This window comes from Plectrocnemia conspersa, unplaced genomic scaffold (assembly GCF_051122295.1).
Source record: "Plectrocnemia conspersa isolate PC_06_02 unplaced genomic scaffold, ASM5112229v1 ptg000003l, whole genome shotgun sequence".
NCBI lineage: Eukaryota > Metazoa > Arthropoda > Insecta > Trichoptera > Polycentropodidae > Plectrocnemia > Plectrocnemia conspersa.
Genome location: NW_028277167.1, coordinates 14642700 through 14658471, shown reverse-complemented (window position 1 = coordinate 14658471; position 15772 = coordinate 14642700). Strand labels below are relative to the sequence as shown.

Genomic DNA, 15772 nt, shown 5'->3' with positions numbered 1-15772 from the left:
GCGGCGTTATTATCGCAAAAATTATTACATCACAATGACGCGGCGTAAATAATTTGATAAAATTTTGACACCCCTAACCCGGCGCCGCCCTTCAGCCTCTCTCTCTCTCTTCTACTTTTACTTTTGATTTTTTTAAGACAAGGTTCAGCAACCTTTTGGGGCAACTTTCGACTTTTAGTTTTTTTGTCAGTGAGCTCAAACAAATTGCTGAATATTTTTATATTTTACAATATAATATCATACATATATAGTATTAAATATATTATTTTAGGCTTTTTAAAATAATTTGTATCGATTATGTATTTAAAATTCATATCACCATTTCATATAAACAACAATTAAAACCCATAAAATAGACTACGCAAAATATCAATAATATGCCATTGCAAATAACATGCAATGGATCAAAGCTTTTCAAAAAAGTTTATAGGCAAAAAGGCTAGTTTAAATTTAAGAAAATAAGTAAAAAAATATTCTGTTAGAAGCAATAGTAATTTTTTTAAATATTATAATGACACCAAAGCTAGTAATAATGTTATTTATTTATGTATTTTTTTAAAAAATATTTCCTTGCAATAATGCGTTTCAACCATGTAAACACAATCAACAACCACTAAGTATGTAATGAGGTCATAATTTTAATCAGATACAAATATTTTATTATTCATATAATGACAATTAATATACTTCACTATGTATTATTTTAATTATTTAGCAATGAAATTAGAAAAAATAAGAGAACATATCCTGTGGTAATCGATTATAATTATAATATGTAATAATCACAGACACATTAGAGGATAGGATTTCAATCCAGATTTTTTATGTATTGGTGCTGATATGGTATAGATATTGATACATACATTAATTGTTTATTGCATAGTTCTACTTTGTAGAATCTTCAGGTCATCTTGGAGTGGCTCAAAATCAGCTAGGCTGTACCAAATCTGAGGATTGAAATGAAAGGAGTGATTAGCTTCCTTTATCCGGTATTTTTAGTGCAATTTTTTAAATAAATATTTGATCATGGTATTTATCCGTAAGTTTGGGAAAAACTAAAAAAACTTAATCTCTGATTCCGTTCTCTAAGACACGATATAAATCATAAAAACACAAAGGTTCATATGAAATTGGAACTCTTTTAGATCTTAGTTAGCAACTTATACCACTGTTTGATATTGTTATTTTTATGCAGTGTAGTTGGGATAATCTTGAGAATATTAATGTGTTACTAACTGCAGTTGATTTATCTGTTATTAATAACCAATCATACTCTTTTTTAAATACCAAAAAAAATAATTAGTAAGGCAGGAAAATATCTAAATTTAAGTTTTACTTTAAAGGCGCATGATTTTTTTATTATTAAATAAATGAGCTTATAGAAATATGGATAAGAGTTAAACCACCTAAGAAATAACGTATTTACTTTAACTAAATTAATCTAAAAATGTCAAACTTTTTTGATTAACCCATTATGTTCAAGAGACAGCTAGAATAAAAAAAATAAGCTCTACGTGATATATGATTTGAGTTGAGTTTTCCAAATTAAATGAATATCGAATAAGATTAATCATTTAATTCTAGCTGTCTAAGTTTTATTATTAAGGAAGATAAATAATAAAGAAAAATGTTAAAGTAAAGATAAATAATCTTACGAGTTTCCTAAACTAACTTATTTAACTAATTTTTATTAATAAATATTTCAACTTCATAATAATATGTATATGTATTAGCAAACATGCAAGTGCAAAGTTCGATTTTTTTTTTAATTAATAATATCAAAGATGACTGTTTTATAAAATACAATTACGTTATCTCATGCATCATAATCAATTGTGAAGATTTGCAACTGTTTGCTTAAATTAAACATTGAAGCAGTTCATAAATATATAAGGTACATTTACATTTAATTATGTTTACCATGGTTGATAAATATTGAAGTCTTTCGGTTATTTTATTCTGTTAATTTCTTAAAGGGTACGATGCTTAAATATATAACATTGTAAAATAAGTAAATTAAATTACATATTAAATCATAATTATCTTTTTAAATTAAAAATATTAATGTGACTACTAAATGATTATATGAAACAGTGTTGATTTTATTTTATTCAACCCTTTGTTTAAAAGATTAAAATATGTGTTTATCAACCAATAGAATATAATTTTGATCCAAATATTTAACATATACCTAAATATGTATAGTTTACAATAATGTAAAAAATATACTTGAAATCTGACGATGTGCAGAAATAATTTAGACCACTAGAACTATTATAGATACCTAATATTATTGTTTGCCCTACATATCGGTCAATATTTTTATGTTCAGTCTAGATATATAAATTATTATATTTATTTTATGATCTCATTAAGCGTGCTTTCTCGAGGGAGCTTTTCCGCGTGATTCGGTATTTTCTTACGGCTAGTTAAGCACTCAGATTATCCAATTTGTCGGTCGTTTTCTTCAGCCATCGATGATTTAACTACGGCAATTTTTACGCCGGGACGCCGTTATTAAAAATTCCGCCTGTGTCCCTCTATTTAAGGGCGCGGCATAAAAATTCCCTTACGCTTTGGAATGTTTAATATCAAAACAAAAACGCGGACCTCAGTGGACTTTTAAACTATTGTATTGTTAACCTTGCTTTAGAAATATTTTTCAGTAATTTTAAAACCTACATATGCTTTCATGCATCTATTTTAATAGAAAAAATGTATGTCACTAATATGAAAAAAATATGTCACTACACAAATGTAAACAGAAAAACACAGTGATGCATATAGCACGAAATTTTATTATTTTTACACAGATCTTATACTTTATATTGTTGGTTGATAATGGAACACATTGTTATTATGATATATTTACGAATTCCTATCTATTAGCAAATATATGTTGGATGAGCAAAAAAAAAAGCAGCAGCGCTAGCTAAAATGCATTATTAAAAATCTACGCTAATAATTAATTTCAATGTTAGGATTACTATCGATTTTATAATAAAAAAATGTAATAATTACTCCAAAAACATATATGTTTAAACAGATATTACCCTGTTAAATTAAAAAATATGGTTTAATATAATTATTACATTTAACTTGGGCAGATTTTTCAAAACAATGCTGTTTTAAATCAGTATCCAACTTTCGATGTGACACCATCAAAACAATATTAAAAAAAATATTTTTGTATAATATATACAATTTATAATGTATTTTTATGTTAAATGACACATAACTAAAATTATAATCAAAACTATAATTTTAATTATGAAAAATATAACATATAAAATCTTTTATTTGTTTGCTTAGTATATTTAACTTTTCGTATCTTTCTAAGACAATTTTAAATTAAATAAAACTTATTTAAAAATGGATCAATAAATAGAGTTTCTATAGATACAATTTATGCATATTTTAAAGGTTCTATTGTAGATATACCATATGAAATTTATAATACAACGAGGCCTTCCAAGAGGACAAATTCTCGGCGCCCGACTCTGGATTCTGAACTAAACTACAGTATTTTAGCCCTTTTTACACATATTTTTTTTAAAAAAAAGCAGAACATTGCTTTTAAAAGCAGCAATTTTATAGGTAGTACTTTCATAATAAAGATTATTACTCAAAGGGACAGATTGTAGTTTTTTGACCTGGCTCATTAAAATTTGTTTGCAAATTATTGTTGACTTTATCGCTTTTTGAACGTATAAAAACTATTAGACATGAGAGGAAATATTCAATGAATGTAAATTAGTAGCAGTAAATTTAGGTATTCGATCTGAATTTTCAGATTGAATACCTAAGGAAAAAGCAAAGAAAGAACCAATAATCATTAACAACACCAGCTGAATAATATAAATTTAATGTTTTTATGGATTGTATTATCAGTAATTTGACAACTTAATGAAGCAAAATAAATAAATAATTCATTCAGTTTCATGTTGTTATTCCTAAAAGAAAATCTATAAAAAACAGTGTCAAAGATGTCCCAAAATTTTTTTTTTAAATATGTCATTTCAGTTAAATTATATCGGAATACATTTTCACCAGTAGATATATATTTTTACTAGTGAAAATATAAATTATCTGGCAGATGGTATCAAAATTATATGATTTGAACTTTTCTACATATAGTAATATGTATATATTTAAATACTTATATTCATTAGTAAAGTACAAACACATTTTTACCAGTAGGGACATATTTCTACAGGCGAAAATAAAATTTAGCTTATATGCTCCTTTAAAATGCCTATGAAGCGCAATTTGTCAGTTGATGTTCTAATTCAAACCTAACCTAATGAAAGCTCTAAAACTATTTAGAGTCTTAGAACTTTTATGAGGTCAAGTTCAAGATACAAACTAAGCCAATTATTCTCTCAGGGGAAAATAAACGAAAGAATAAGTACATACAGATATCGTGTCCCACATATTGCTCCATAGTTTGTCTGCATTTCTGTTTTAAAAATATGATGGATATCCTTACCGATATAATTAACGATTACTAATTAATATAAGAAGGCTGATTAAAGTATATTCAAACCAAATTTTGGTCAATAGGAGAGCGCAAAAACAATTATCACTTCTCAGAAGGCAAAAATTCACGTCAAAAGCAATAAAATCGTGTCGGCGACGTCGCAGTGGGAACGCTCGGTAACGAGCGTTCCCACTGTGACGGCGACGGCACGATTTTATTGCTTTTGACGTGGATTTTTGACTTCTGAGAAGTGATAATTGTTTTTTGCGCTCTCATATTGGGCAAAATTCGGTTTATATATACTTTATACAATTCTCACTCGTAATATTGTTATAAAAGGTTTTAAAATAAAGGCTTGATTATAAAGCATTGGCAAAATTTTATTGCTTTTGATCTGGACTAAAAGTTCACTATATGGCAACACTGAGCAGCAAAGAAAACACGACTAATTATCAGGTAAATATTAAGAGTAGATATTTTTAATAATAAAAAATGCCTAATTAAAATATTTTGCATAAAATATGATTTCAGAAAATATGTCGCAACGGTGGCTATTTTTTATATTTATTTGTAGCAATGAAAGGGTTAACTCGTACTCATTATTATTTATTCAAAAAATTATATTACAATGTTAAAAAATAAATAAAATGCCATTTTTGTCATGAGGGCTGGAATCATGTTTTTTAAATGCTATTCCATATTTTTTTCAATAAGATGTTAAATGCTATTCCATATTTTTTTCAACTAAGCTTATGTTATAGCAAAATAAATACTTGAAAGGATAAGATAGAAGTCACACAATATGAAATCACTACGATATTAGGGTAACTGAATACTTGACACCAAATCTAACATCAAATCATAAACTAAGCAAAACTGTTCGAAACAAAAATGTAATTAGATTCACAGTTATTATTTTAAGCATAATCACAATTTTCTTATCTGAGAATTTTTAATATTATATAATGTCATTTATGATTTGGTTTTTACGTCAAATTTTAAGGTATGAAGTACTCTTAATACTGATACACAAATATATCTAAGTTCATTTTTAAAATGTTAAGTAATCGTCTTTTTATATTATATATGTATATATACATTATATAATAAAGGTTGCCTGTAGAGGGTTGTGAAATTTACAATATTTATATTTCAAATTGTAAAATTTAAATGTTTGATTTGCATAAAAAAAGCTTTTATTTGCTGTAACTCTTATATTTAAGAGTTCATTATTCTCTTTAACGTCTAATTATAATTGTCGTTATATTTTTCTTTGTCGTTTTTTTGATGCCGCTACATCATGTTTATTTATGTTGTACTTTTACGCGAGCTTTTCAAAAACACAAGCTTTATGAATCTTATAAATAAAATTTTATAAATATGCACGGCATAATCACCATTAAAACGCGAAAAGGGACTCCCTTTGTCAGTTGAATGTTTTACAGCACTGAGTATCCGGTTAAAATCAGCACTCGGTTTTATATTTTACAGTTTAATATATAACAGAAAGGGGGAGAACATCAACAAGACCATCGTTAATCTTATTTTTATTCTTCGCGAAAAAGCCCACTTATTTTTTGTGTCAAGGCGTCTTTTAATCATAATAAAATTTGAATTGAAAATATAACTTGATTAAAACGCAAAAGCTCTATTCTATTAGATAAGAAAACCTTAAAATATAATTTAATTTTCTGATAAGTATTCATAATCAAACTTTTAAAAGCAGATTTTAATTTAAAATACACATGTAATAGTATCTAATAAATTAAATTATATAATCATACTAATTTGAATATCGCTGCTACTTTACTTTTAAGACAATATAATGTTTAACACAATTAAAAAATGATACGTATATTTTAATACCAGTATTTAATTATTAAAAAATACGACATTAAAAATAAATACGTACAATACAAAGCGAATTGCCTTTTTTCCCCAAAGATACATAAGGACCCTTTCTAATTCAGGGACATTATTACATTTTTTTCTTGACTCAACAACGTCTCGGTCAAAATTAATTTTTCCTCCCCATTCAACGATAAAGTAAAAACAGACGACTATGGACGAATTCTATGAACAAATACCCCGTTTCTTTTGGGTAGTAATTATGTTCGTTTCGGGGTCGCGAGCAATTGCACCCCTGATTTCGCCGAGGCGTCGTAATCTCGAAGAGGCGTAATTTTTAGAGAGAACCCACACCAACCTATGAAACCACCCCCATCGAGGGCTACTTTGCGCTATCCCAAAGTCGTCGTCGCTCAAGGGTCAAATTTGCATTTCAAAAACGCCACCCCACAATTCCGGACGCCCAGCGCCGTGAATCGTGACGCAACCAAATAGAGGCCCTTTGAAAACTTCAGTAAAAACACGAGAAGCTGGTGCCACTTGCTTATCATGCATTTTGCCCTCATAAATAAAAGGCGAGGATTCAATTATTATTTTCTCTTATAATTTTATATAAATAGAATGATTTGTAGTATTTCAGTTACAATTTTTTTACGATTATGTATATAGCTTTATATATTAAATGAACATGAAATTTTTATTCTAACTTACTGATACAATTTAGTAAGAAATAATAATAATTCTAGACTATGATTATATAATATAAAAGTATTTAATGAAATATAATTATGTGTATTATTCAGCTTAGTATTTTAGTTGAATCAAAATCAGCTATAAAATTAATTTTGCTTCAGATTTGTATATCAAGGTACATCATATAAGAAAGGTAACACATAATAAAATAGTCTGTTTCTGCCCCAAAGTACAGCATTAGCCAGACGTCTAAAAGTATGACATAGCGTAGTACCTCCTCTGACTTCAAAATCGTTTAAAATTTGGAACATAGACTAAACTGAAATACTTTTACATCAGAACTTGACTTAAATACTTTGCTTCTGATTTGGAACAGACGACATTTTAGTCAAACTTGTATCAGGTTGAGCTATCCCAAGGAGAACTATAAAAAAATTGAGAATGAAGTTGCTTTTCACTTTATGTCAAACCAAAAATTCAAGAGTGAAACCTTTTCTTCAAAAACGAGTTAAAAACTACACGACATTGAACAACTAATCTATACTAATTTTATAAATCGTACATGATTTTAAAACTGTTGCAAATAAATAATAATAATTTTGTATCATATAATGTTAAGCGTTTAACCACAAAGTTTTATATGAAGATATCTTCAACACCAAAATATTAGTAGTGCATTTATCTAAAATTAATAATGAACTATAATATATACAATATATTTACAATTATTTTATATAAGTTATGTTTATGAAATTATTAAATGTGCTTATCGTTAAGTATGCACAATATGAATACAAAAAAAGTTTTTATTTTGTATTAATTTTTTAATCATGTAATACATGTTTTAAAAAATCTCAATAATCAGTAAATAACATTAACTATCAATGCATCACACTAAACTAGGCAAAACAATTTTTATATTGTATTTTGCAGATCTCTTATCAACTCAAGGATGCCTTAATTATTCAACCCAGAAATAACAGTTCAATATTTTACTATTTTTTTTGATATAGATTTTCTAATAACTTTCTGAAAAAATACAGCTCATTGCCACTAAATAAAATTCTATTGTACAAATAGCGTAGCGGCTTACTTTTTGTATGTTTTCTGTATCGGCTACTGATAATTTGCTAATATACTAAATTATAATAAAATGATGTACGAGGAGTCTATTTAATGAAACATTTTAAGTGTCTGAAGGGCGGCGTTGACAACTTGTCAATAATTGGCGATTTTCGGCTGCAAGCTTTAAAATGTTTTCAGCCGAAAGTCGCGATCGCGTACCTTTTTCTTGCCCATTGCGGCCAAGACGTCAGCGCTTGAAATAACTCCTCTTGCACGAACCATCCAGCTTCTCAGCAAGCTTGCCAAATACACGGATGTTCACGGCAATAGTTATGAGGAACTAGAAACTTTTATTTGGTATTGTACTCATTTATTTTAGGTGTGCACGATAATGATTGTATTAATGACCATTATGATGCATTAAGAAAATGGTTTAATTTGTATTAAAAAATAGTACTATTAATAAAATAAAAACTATAAATTTGCTTACCAATATTTATCTTTATTTGCTGCGCATGCAGTCTGCGCTTAAAACAGTTGTGGCAATTCCTAATTCTGTGTGCAAGTGCGAATTTGATTGTTTCTGTTAATGTTAATGATGTTATAAAACAATAAAAATAGTATTAAATCTTAAAGCTAGTATATAGAATAATTACATAATCATCCGATTTAACTGACCAATTCACCTACAAAAATCACTTTATACAGCGTTTAATAATAAAATAATTAGGAAGATTTATGGTTTAATTATAAAAAATATGAGGTAGGTATTTATTAAGATACTATGGTTTATAATAAAAAAACATTTGAATGTTAAAAAATACACTGTGGCTATAGTTACTATATTAATAAATAAGTAGTGTTGCTATGTTGTATAAAGCAATCCAAACGTAAATTGCTTTATAAATATTCTTGACGTCTCCAAAATCCTTGTTTATACGTAGGTATTTATCTAATTTAAGTAATATGCCTATTATCTTATTTTATAATACCTAAAAAATAGAAAATTCATACTTTTTAAAATGAGATTTCTATTTACGAGAAAAGTGAAAATAATAAATAAAAAACAAAGAATGTATGAGTTTATTATTTAAATTATAAAATTATCAAGCTCATTATTTTCTTATTTTATAAATGTATTTTATTTTTATTTTCAGGACATCGACTATGAAGGCTTCAGAAAATTTTTGGACACTTTTCTTGACGTCAAGACGCCAGATGAACTATCAAGGTATTGTTCTATTTTAACTTATAAACGTATATAGTATACTTGGAATCACACACGATCCTCAGAAATCCGCCACCAAAGTTATACAACGTGCCCTGTGTCGGGATTAAACTTTAGCAAAGAGCCATATACCTCCACGAATCCCACCTAGACGCTTGTTTTCAAGGATAATTAAGAAAGAGTTTTAAAACATAAATGTTAAAAAGCAATCAACAATATTACACTTGCTAAAATTAGTAAGAAATGTTGTTACATATGTTATACTTTGCCTTTATTATTTTGTGTTATATTCAAAATAAGCATTAGTTACCCAAATTATCCAACATTTATATTTCATTCATATTGTATAGATATCCGTTTAATATAAGCGTATAAACTTACGTCGGAAATAGTAAACGCCCGCGGCGTAAACCCGAAATGTTACGTTTAAAAGCCATCGTATAATTCATTCATGTATGAAAGAGAAACCTTCAAAACAAATATAGAACGTGAATGGACTTAAATATATAACGAATAAAGGTCTATTTTAGTTTTAGGTTTGTTATAAAAATATTTTTACACTCATTTTGGACGAATACGTGCACGATGACGGTGAACTTCGTGACGTAACTAAATATACGTCATAGGACATAAAATCGTAACTATGTTACATTTTTATGAAAAAAGTCAGCGATTTTGATTTTGGAGATTATGAAAAAACACAGTCCCTGGATTTTTTTAAATATAGTTAAACGCAAATAATGTTAAAGGTTAAAAAACCTTTCATCTTTAACCCGTATCTATATCTTATTCTTATCCGATCCGTTTCAGCTAATAATATTTTATCTATGCAATAAATCTTTTTAGAAATATTTTTTGCTCTTTAATATTACTGATAATATATTTAATTCCAAAATATCGATATCGGCAAGTAAAACATTAATATTTATCTCATGCAAGCCATAAAATTCATATATTTTCGTATGTATTTGATGAAAGGCAAGGTTTCATTTTACACGAAAGATAATCGTAAATAAGCTTGAATCTGTAGGCAAGTGGAAGGGTAGACGGTATAGATGTTTATCGCAATATTTTATGACTTCTACTCGAAACATTAGGTTTGAATGTGTGTATCTGTCGTAAAGCCATCAGATTTTCGTCTTTCTTCGTTCTATAAAGGGCTTTAAGCTTCAAATCTTAAACCTCATTGAATCTATTACCAATAAATAAAATATGTAATAATATACGTATTATAAGGCAAATAAGATTTTCGTTGTATTTATCTTAATGTACAATTTTAAAAGTTTATTATAACTGCAATCCCTGTTATCAACATTAACTCGGTGATGGGCGGAAGCAATTTTCTCTACCACAGACACAAATCCTTTATTAGATTTAGGTCTGGTGTCTTTACAAGCTAATCCAAATCTGTCGACTCCGTTGACGCACAGCATCGGTCAAGCGCTGATTTTGCATTGTTAGAATTGTCAGGATATTTAAGCATCTAGTAATAAATTATAATATATATTTAATTATATGTATTCTTTTTAAAAAAATATTTTTCATTATAAAAAAAATCAGATACATACATATATTAATGCCCACAGAAAAAATACACATATTCTTGAAATAGGAACAAAGTTTTGTTTTAACAATTACTGCTGTTGAAGAAACTCTTTCCGTTGCAGTTTTATGTTGTATATAAAACGAATCTTATTATTTTAATAAATTTTATTAAAATAATTGGTAATTATTGTTAGCCTGTGTCTATTAGTTCCTGATTAAAAATAAAATATATATTTAGTCCTAAAGATGTAGCTGTTTTTTGCAATTATTTATAGCTTATAAATAAATTATTAACGTAAATATTTTTTAATTTCTGTGTTCAGTTCACAAATTTTATCATCAAAAATACAGTCTGTTCCTTTGATTAATAATGCTTATTGTGAAAGTACTTCCTAGAAAGTGGGTGCTTTTGAAGGCAATGTTCCACTCCTTTTATTTATTTTATTATGTATAAAAAAAAGTAAAATAAACTTATACATCGCAAACAACGTTCGTTAATTGATTTCAGTTTTTATTTATTTTTTATAAATATATATTCTTGATAAGATTTTTTTCTGAGTCGGGCCTCTCAAGGAGAGTGGGCACCAGGATTTTTTCCCGTTTCTCCCCCCGTCCCTCAGCATACCTGGCTATAGATAATCTTTAATCCTGTCCCCTTTTTGTTTTGCAAAATTTATCTTTTATTTTTGTGTTATTTTTAACAGCCATGGTATTAACAACTAACATCAGACAATCAGAAAAATACCCTTTGTAATTGCTGAAATTCCAGAAATTCCTCATATTTATGGGTTAATATTATGCAGCTGTGGACTTTCTCAATGGTTGATACTAATATTTTTTATCTCTTTTAAATCAATACGAATTATATGGCGGTCCATCATGGAAAATAATGGGTTAACCACCTGTGTTGCTGTAATACACAAAGCCAATGAAATAATACAGAAATATGTTTTTATAGTTTTTATTATGAGAAATTTTCTAAATATTTTACAACAAATATAAAAACATACCTAATAACGTATAGTTAAATAACAGCCACATATAAAAATGCAAATTTAGCATTCGAAAAATAGGATTTTGGGGCTCAAGTTTTTAATCTAAATACCACGGGAAAAGTAAAATAATAACAACTGCGTACCGCACGAACTGACTAAATGGCAAAAACAGCAACGTCTTCATTATTGAAAGTAGTATTATTATTTATTGTATGTTTCTCGAACCAAGCAAACTATCACAGCGGATAAACATAAATAAAACATCAGGCGCTAGTAATCAGACATGGATTGATTTTTTTTTGTGGATAATAACTAATACTTTACTAAATTAAAAATTAATTAAATTAAGCCTCATATCCTATATTCCACTAAAATTTTTCTTATAGATTGAAATTTTAAAATATTTACACTTAAAAAATTAAATAATCAGAAGCCTTTAACTACTTCACAATCTTTAAATTGTTTATTTTTTATAAACATGTTCAACGCTATTCTTATCTGTCCCTTAATATAGAATTATATAAAAACAGATTCAACGTATTGATTTTGGAGTAATCAAAAACACAGTCTTTGTCATATTGCCTTTATATTTTTCACTGAAAACTTAGAGCTTTAAAACGTATGAGTTTACTTCCTTGACACTTCTGTTTATAGTATATGCTGAATTAAACCATTTTCTTGCACTTAATTAGCTAAAGAAGTCTTTTCGTATTTCTGGGTAGTTGACAACTACTAGTTGTCATTAGTTGTCTTCTAGAGTCATATCATATTCGATGAGCTGTTTTAACATATTTTATGTTTTACTATTAAATAATAACAAATAAATATACAAAACACGCAACCAATCAATTTATATCTGTATTATATCATAGTCAGATTATGAACATGTATATGCGCAATGCTGTCTATATGTCAAATAATTTCTAGCATATGTTTGGATCATGTTTATACATACATTTACTTCTGCATTAAAATTTAATTTAATGTGTTAATTTAACTTTATTCTAGGCACAAATATTATCAAAACAACTGCCAACACATAGCAGTGTAACTAAATGTACTTTGAAAAGTTTTCAGTTTCATTACCCTAAGGACGTCTCTTTCCATATAAGCCGCGATTTGGTAAAAAATAATCTGAATCGCGTGTAGTAATTGGCACCATTCCAAGCACCGGCACCAACCGCTAAACACATTATCCGAGAGCCATGCCGAAACCCTCACGATACGCAGCGACAGTCGAACGGGACGTGGGCCTATTTCGGGAAGCTCCTCACGCCGAAGGTCACCACCGCGTCGGACTATATCAGCCCTTCCTCCTACCACTTCTGGGGACTGTACTCCTCCTATGACGTCACCAATCGATACATATCCGGCCTACGATCGCAAATAGTTAAGACGTGGCAAAAACTAATTTTACCCAACGGGCCAATATAGGCACTCTTTCGTTCTCCAGAGGCCAAACCAATTTCTGCAACCAACTTCAACACCATGGAAAACGATAGTGTTAGATAGATTGTGTTTAAGTAAAAGATGACAACAAACATTTCTGATGCTGCCTTGCAGTATTTTTTTAATCAAACAAGCTGTGTGATCCATTTACGAATGTTTAAAAAATATATTTTTCTATTTTACCTACCACCAGAAGCTGCAGGATCAATACATTTAGATTTTGCTTACTGATTTAAAAAGCTTGTAATTTAGTATTCGTTGTTTAGTTTTTGCGGTAATAGATAATGGTTTTTAAAAATAAATGGTTATTGTGCAATACTGGTGTCCTGCACGATTACTATATCTATTGATTTTCTTTGTTAATCCATATAATATAATTTGTGTATGGGTTTCGCTATCTATCGGTGAAAATGCATTTGATTTTAATGATACTAATGAAAATTTAACTTTACTAAAAATACACATTCACTGTAACATACACATATAATGTCGTTGATGCTGCGTCACCGTCGTATCAATTCACTGTCAGCTCGAAAATGAGCGATTAAAGTCACAGATGAGATCAAAATCAGCTGATTCTCGAGGTCGGTCGACGAGAAGATCGTTTTTTATTTGCCCTTTCAGTTGTTGTACAAAATAGTAGTGTATCCAAGATCATATGTATCTTTGTGCTTATTAGTGAGCTCAAAAATAAGTATATTATAAAAAAGTTCCACCTTAGTATTTTTTGCATATGTAAAATTCTATATATCAAGATTTGTGTTATCATAAATTACCAGCAATGGCATTCAAAGTCATTTCAGCACTCAAAATTCTTTCTTAATTTTAATTTATTTTTCGTCAATGGAAATTTTATTTTAAATAAATATACTTTGAAAGACGTTCATTTTTAATCGCCCTGTCCTCTCTAAGTCACGCGTGATTAACAGGTGCGTGCGGAAATACAATAACGTTTTCATATGCTCATTTTAATTTATTAGAGCGTTTGTGGTTTTTATACATTTTTATTATCTTTTATAACCACTTCGATTTTTGGTAAATTCGAGACGAATACATTTTTTTGTGAATATTTTACCTGAGCTTGTACAACTAATTTCAACGCGAAGGTGATCCAAAAAAAAATTTTATTTAAAAAAATATCGCAAAAGAAAGGTATTATAAAACAAAGATAATTAATACGTATATAATAAGTAAAATTAATTAATAAAATAAAAAAATATAATATTTTTTATTATTTATTAAAACATTTTATAATGTGTTCCTGATAAAAATACATATCGTGTGTTTTTTTATTTCTTTTAGCTCTGATATTAATTATTTAATTCCTGATATTTGTAAAGTACAGTTTATTGAATGTAAAATTTACTGATAAAGCTAAACAAAATCATAAAATATAACGTTTCAGTAAACGACCTTTGAGATTTTGTTGATAGCAAAGATATAGAGCATAAATTGCCTCCAAATAGTATTTTGAGTGTTGAAATAACTTTGAATGTCATTGCTGGTAATTGCAACAAAGCTAAAAAGGGATTAAATGTGAGTAATATGAACATTAATGTTCATAAAATTCTGTCCTAATAGAGACAACAAATCATTAAATCGCCATTAATTTAATGGGATAATATATAAAATATTTATACGCTAATCTTTATAAATATCTCTTTTACTTTGCCAAAACCAAAGTATGATACATAACTTGCTAAAAATGTTCTTTAATAATAATCATTTTGGATGAATGTCTTTTACTCGTTCTTTACTCTTTATTAATAAAAGTCAAATGTTATATTATTAAGAGCATAAGTTGATTTTTAAAAATCAAGTAAATATTATATAAATACTAATTTGATTGACAATTAGGATTGCTTTAAAATGGTATAGTCACAGATTGATTTAGAAATTCAATACGCTGAACCTTTAACAAAATTGTATAATACATGGGGTAAAAGTTTTGATTTTTATTTAATCTTTTAATATTAGAGCTCAGAATAAATTACGCTTATCTTATACGTTTATTTTTGTAGCAACTCTTTAGTTTTAGCATATACTTTTTTTAATAAATTAGAACCATTAATATGATCACGTGGCAGGAATTTAGATTGCGTCTGTTATTGTGTTAAACCTGCCAGATTTCACATTGTGTCTGATACGTCTCAATTTACCCCTCAGGGTTTAGGAGGTATTTTATTTTGGGACAGCTTTCGGGAGGCTGTTTTTTATATTCGCTTCTTGTCGAAATTGATTAATAACAGCTTTCCGGTTGGTTTAATCAAAGTGTATACAGTTGGTGAAATAGGCGTTAAAAGAAGAATATTGATGAGCGATAAGATGGATGGCGTCCGGTTAATTGTCGGATTTAACGGCAAAGAAGACAGATGGACAATTCGCAATTGTTTCCCGGGACAATATAGGGATAAAGTGGGTAATGAAAATGCGATAAAGCGGTCGAGCTGGTAGGGAAATATACGTTGC

General features: G+C 28.2%; 1 protein-coding gene across 2 annotated transcripts in view; it reads left to right on the top strand.

The window, feature by feature from the left end:
* The window catches only part of Dgk (diacyl glycerol kinase 1), a 97711-nt gene that overhangs the window by 55574 nt on the left and 26365 nt on the right, over positions 1–15772 (top strand). For both annotated transcript variants that reach the window (XM_088183099.1, XM_088183097.1), the window contains exon 4: positions 9244–9317. In XM_088183099.1, the coding sequence (XP_088039225.1) occupies positions 9244–9317 (74 nt within the window). The remainder of the gene's footprint in view (positions 1–9243; positions 9318–15772) is intronic.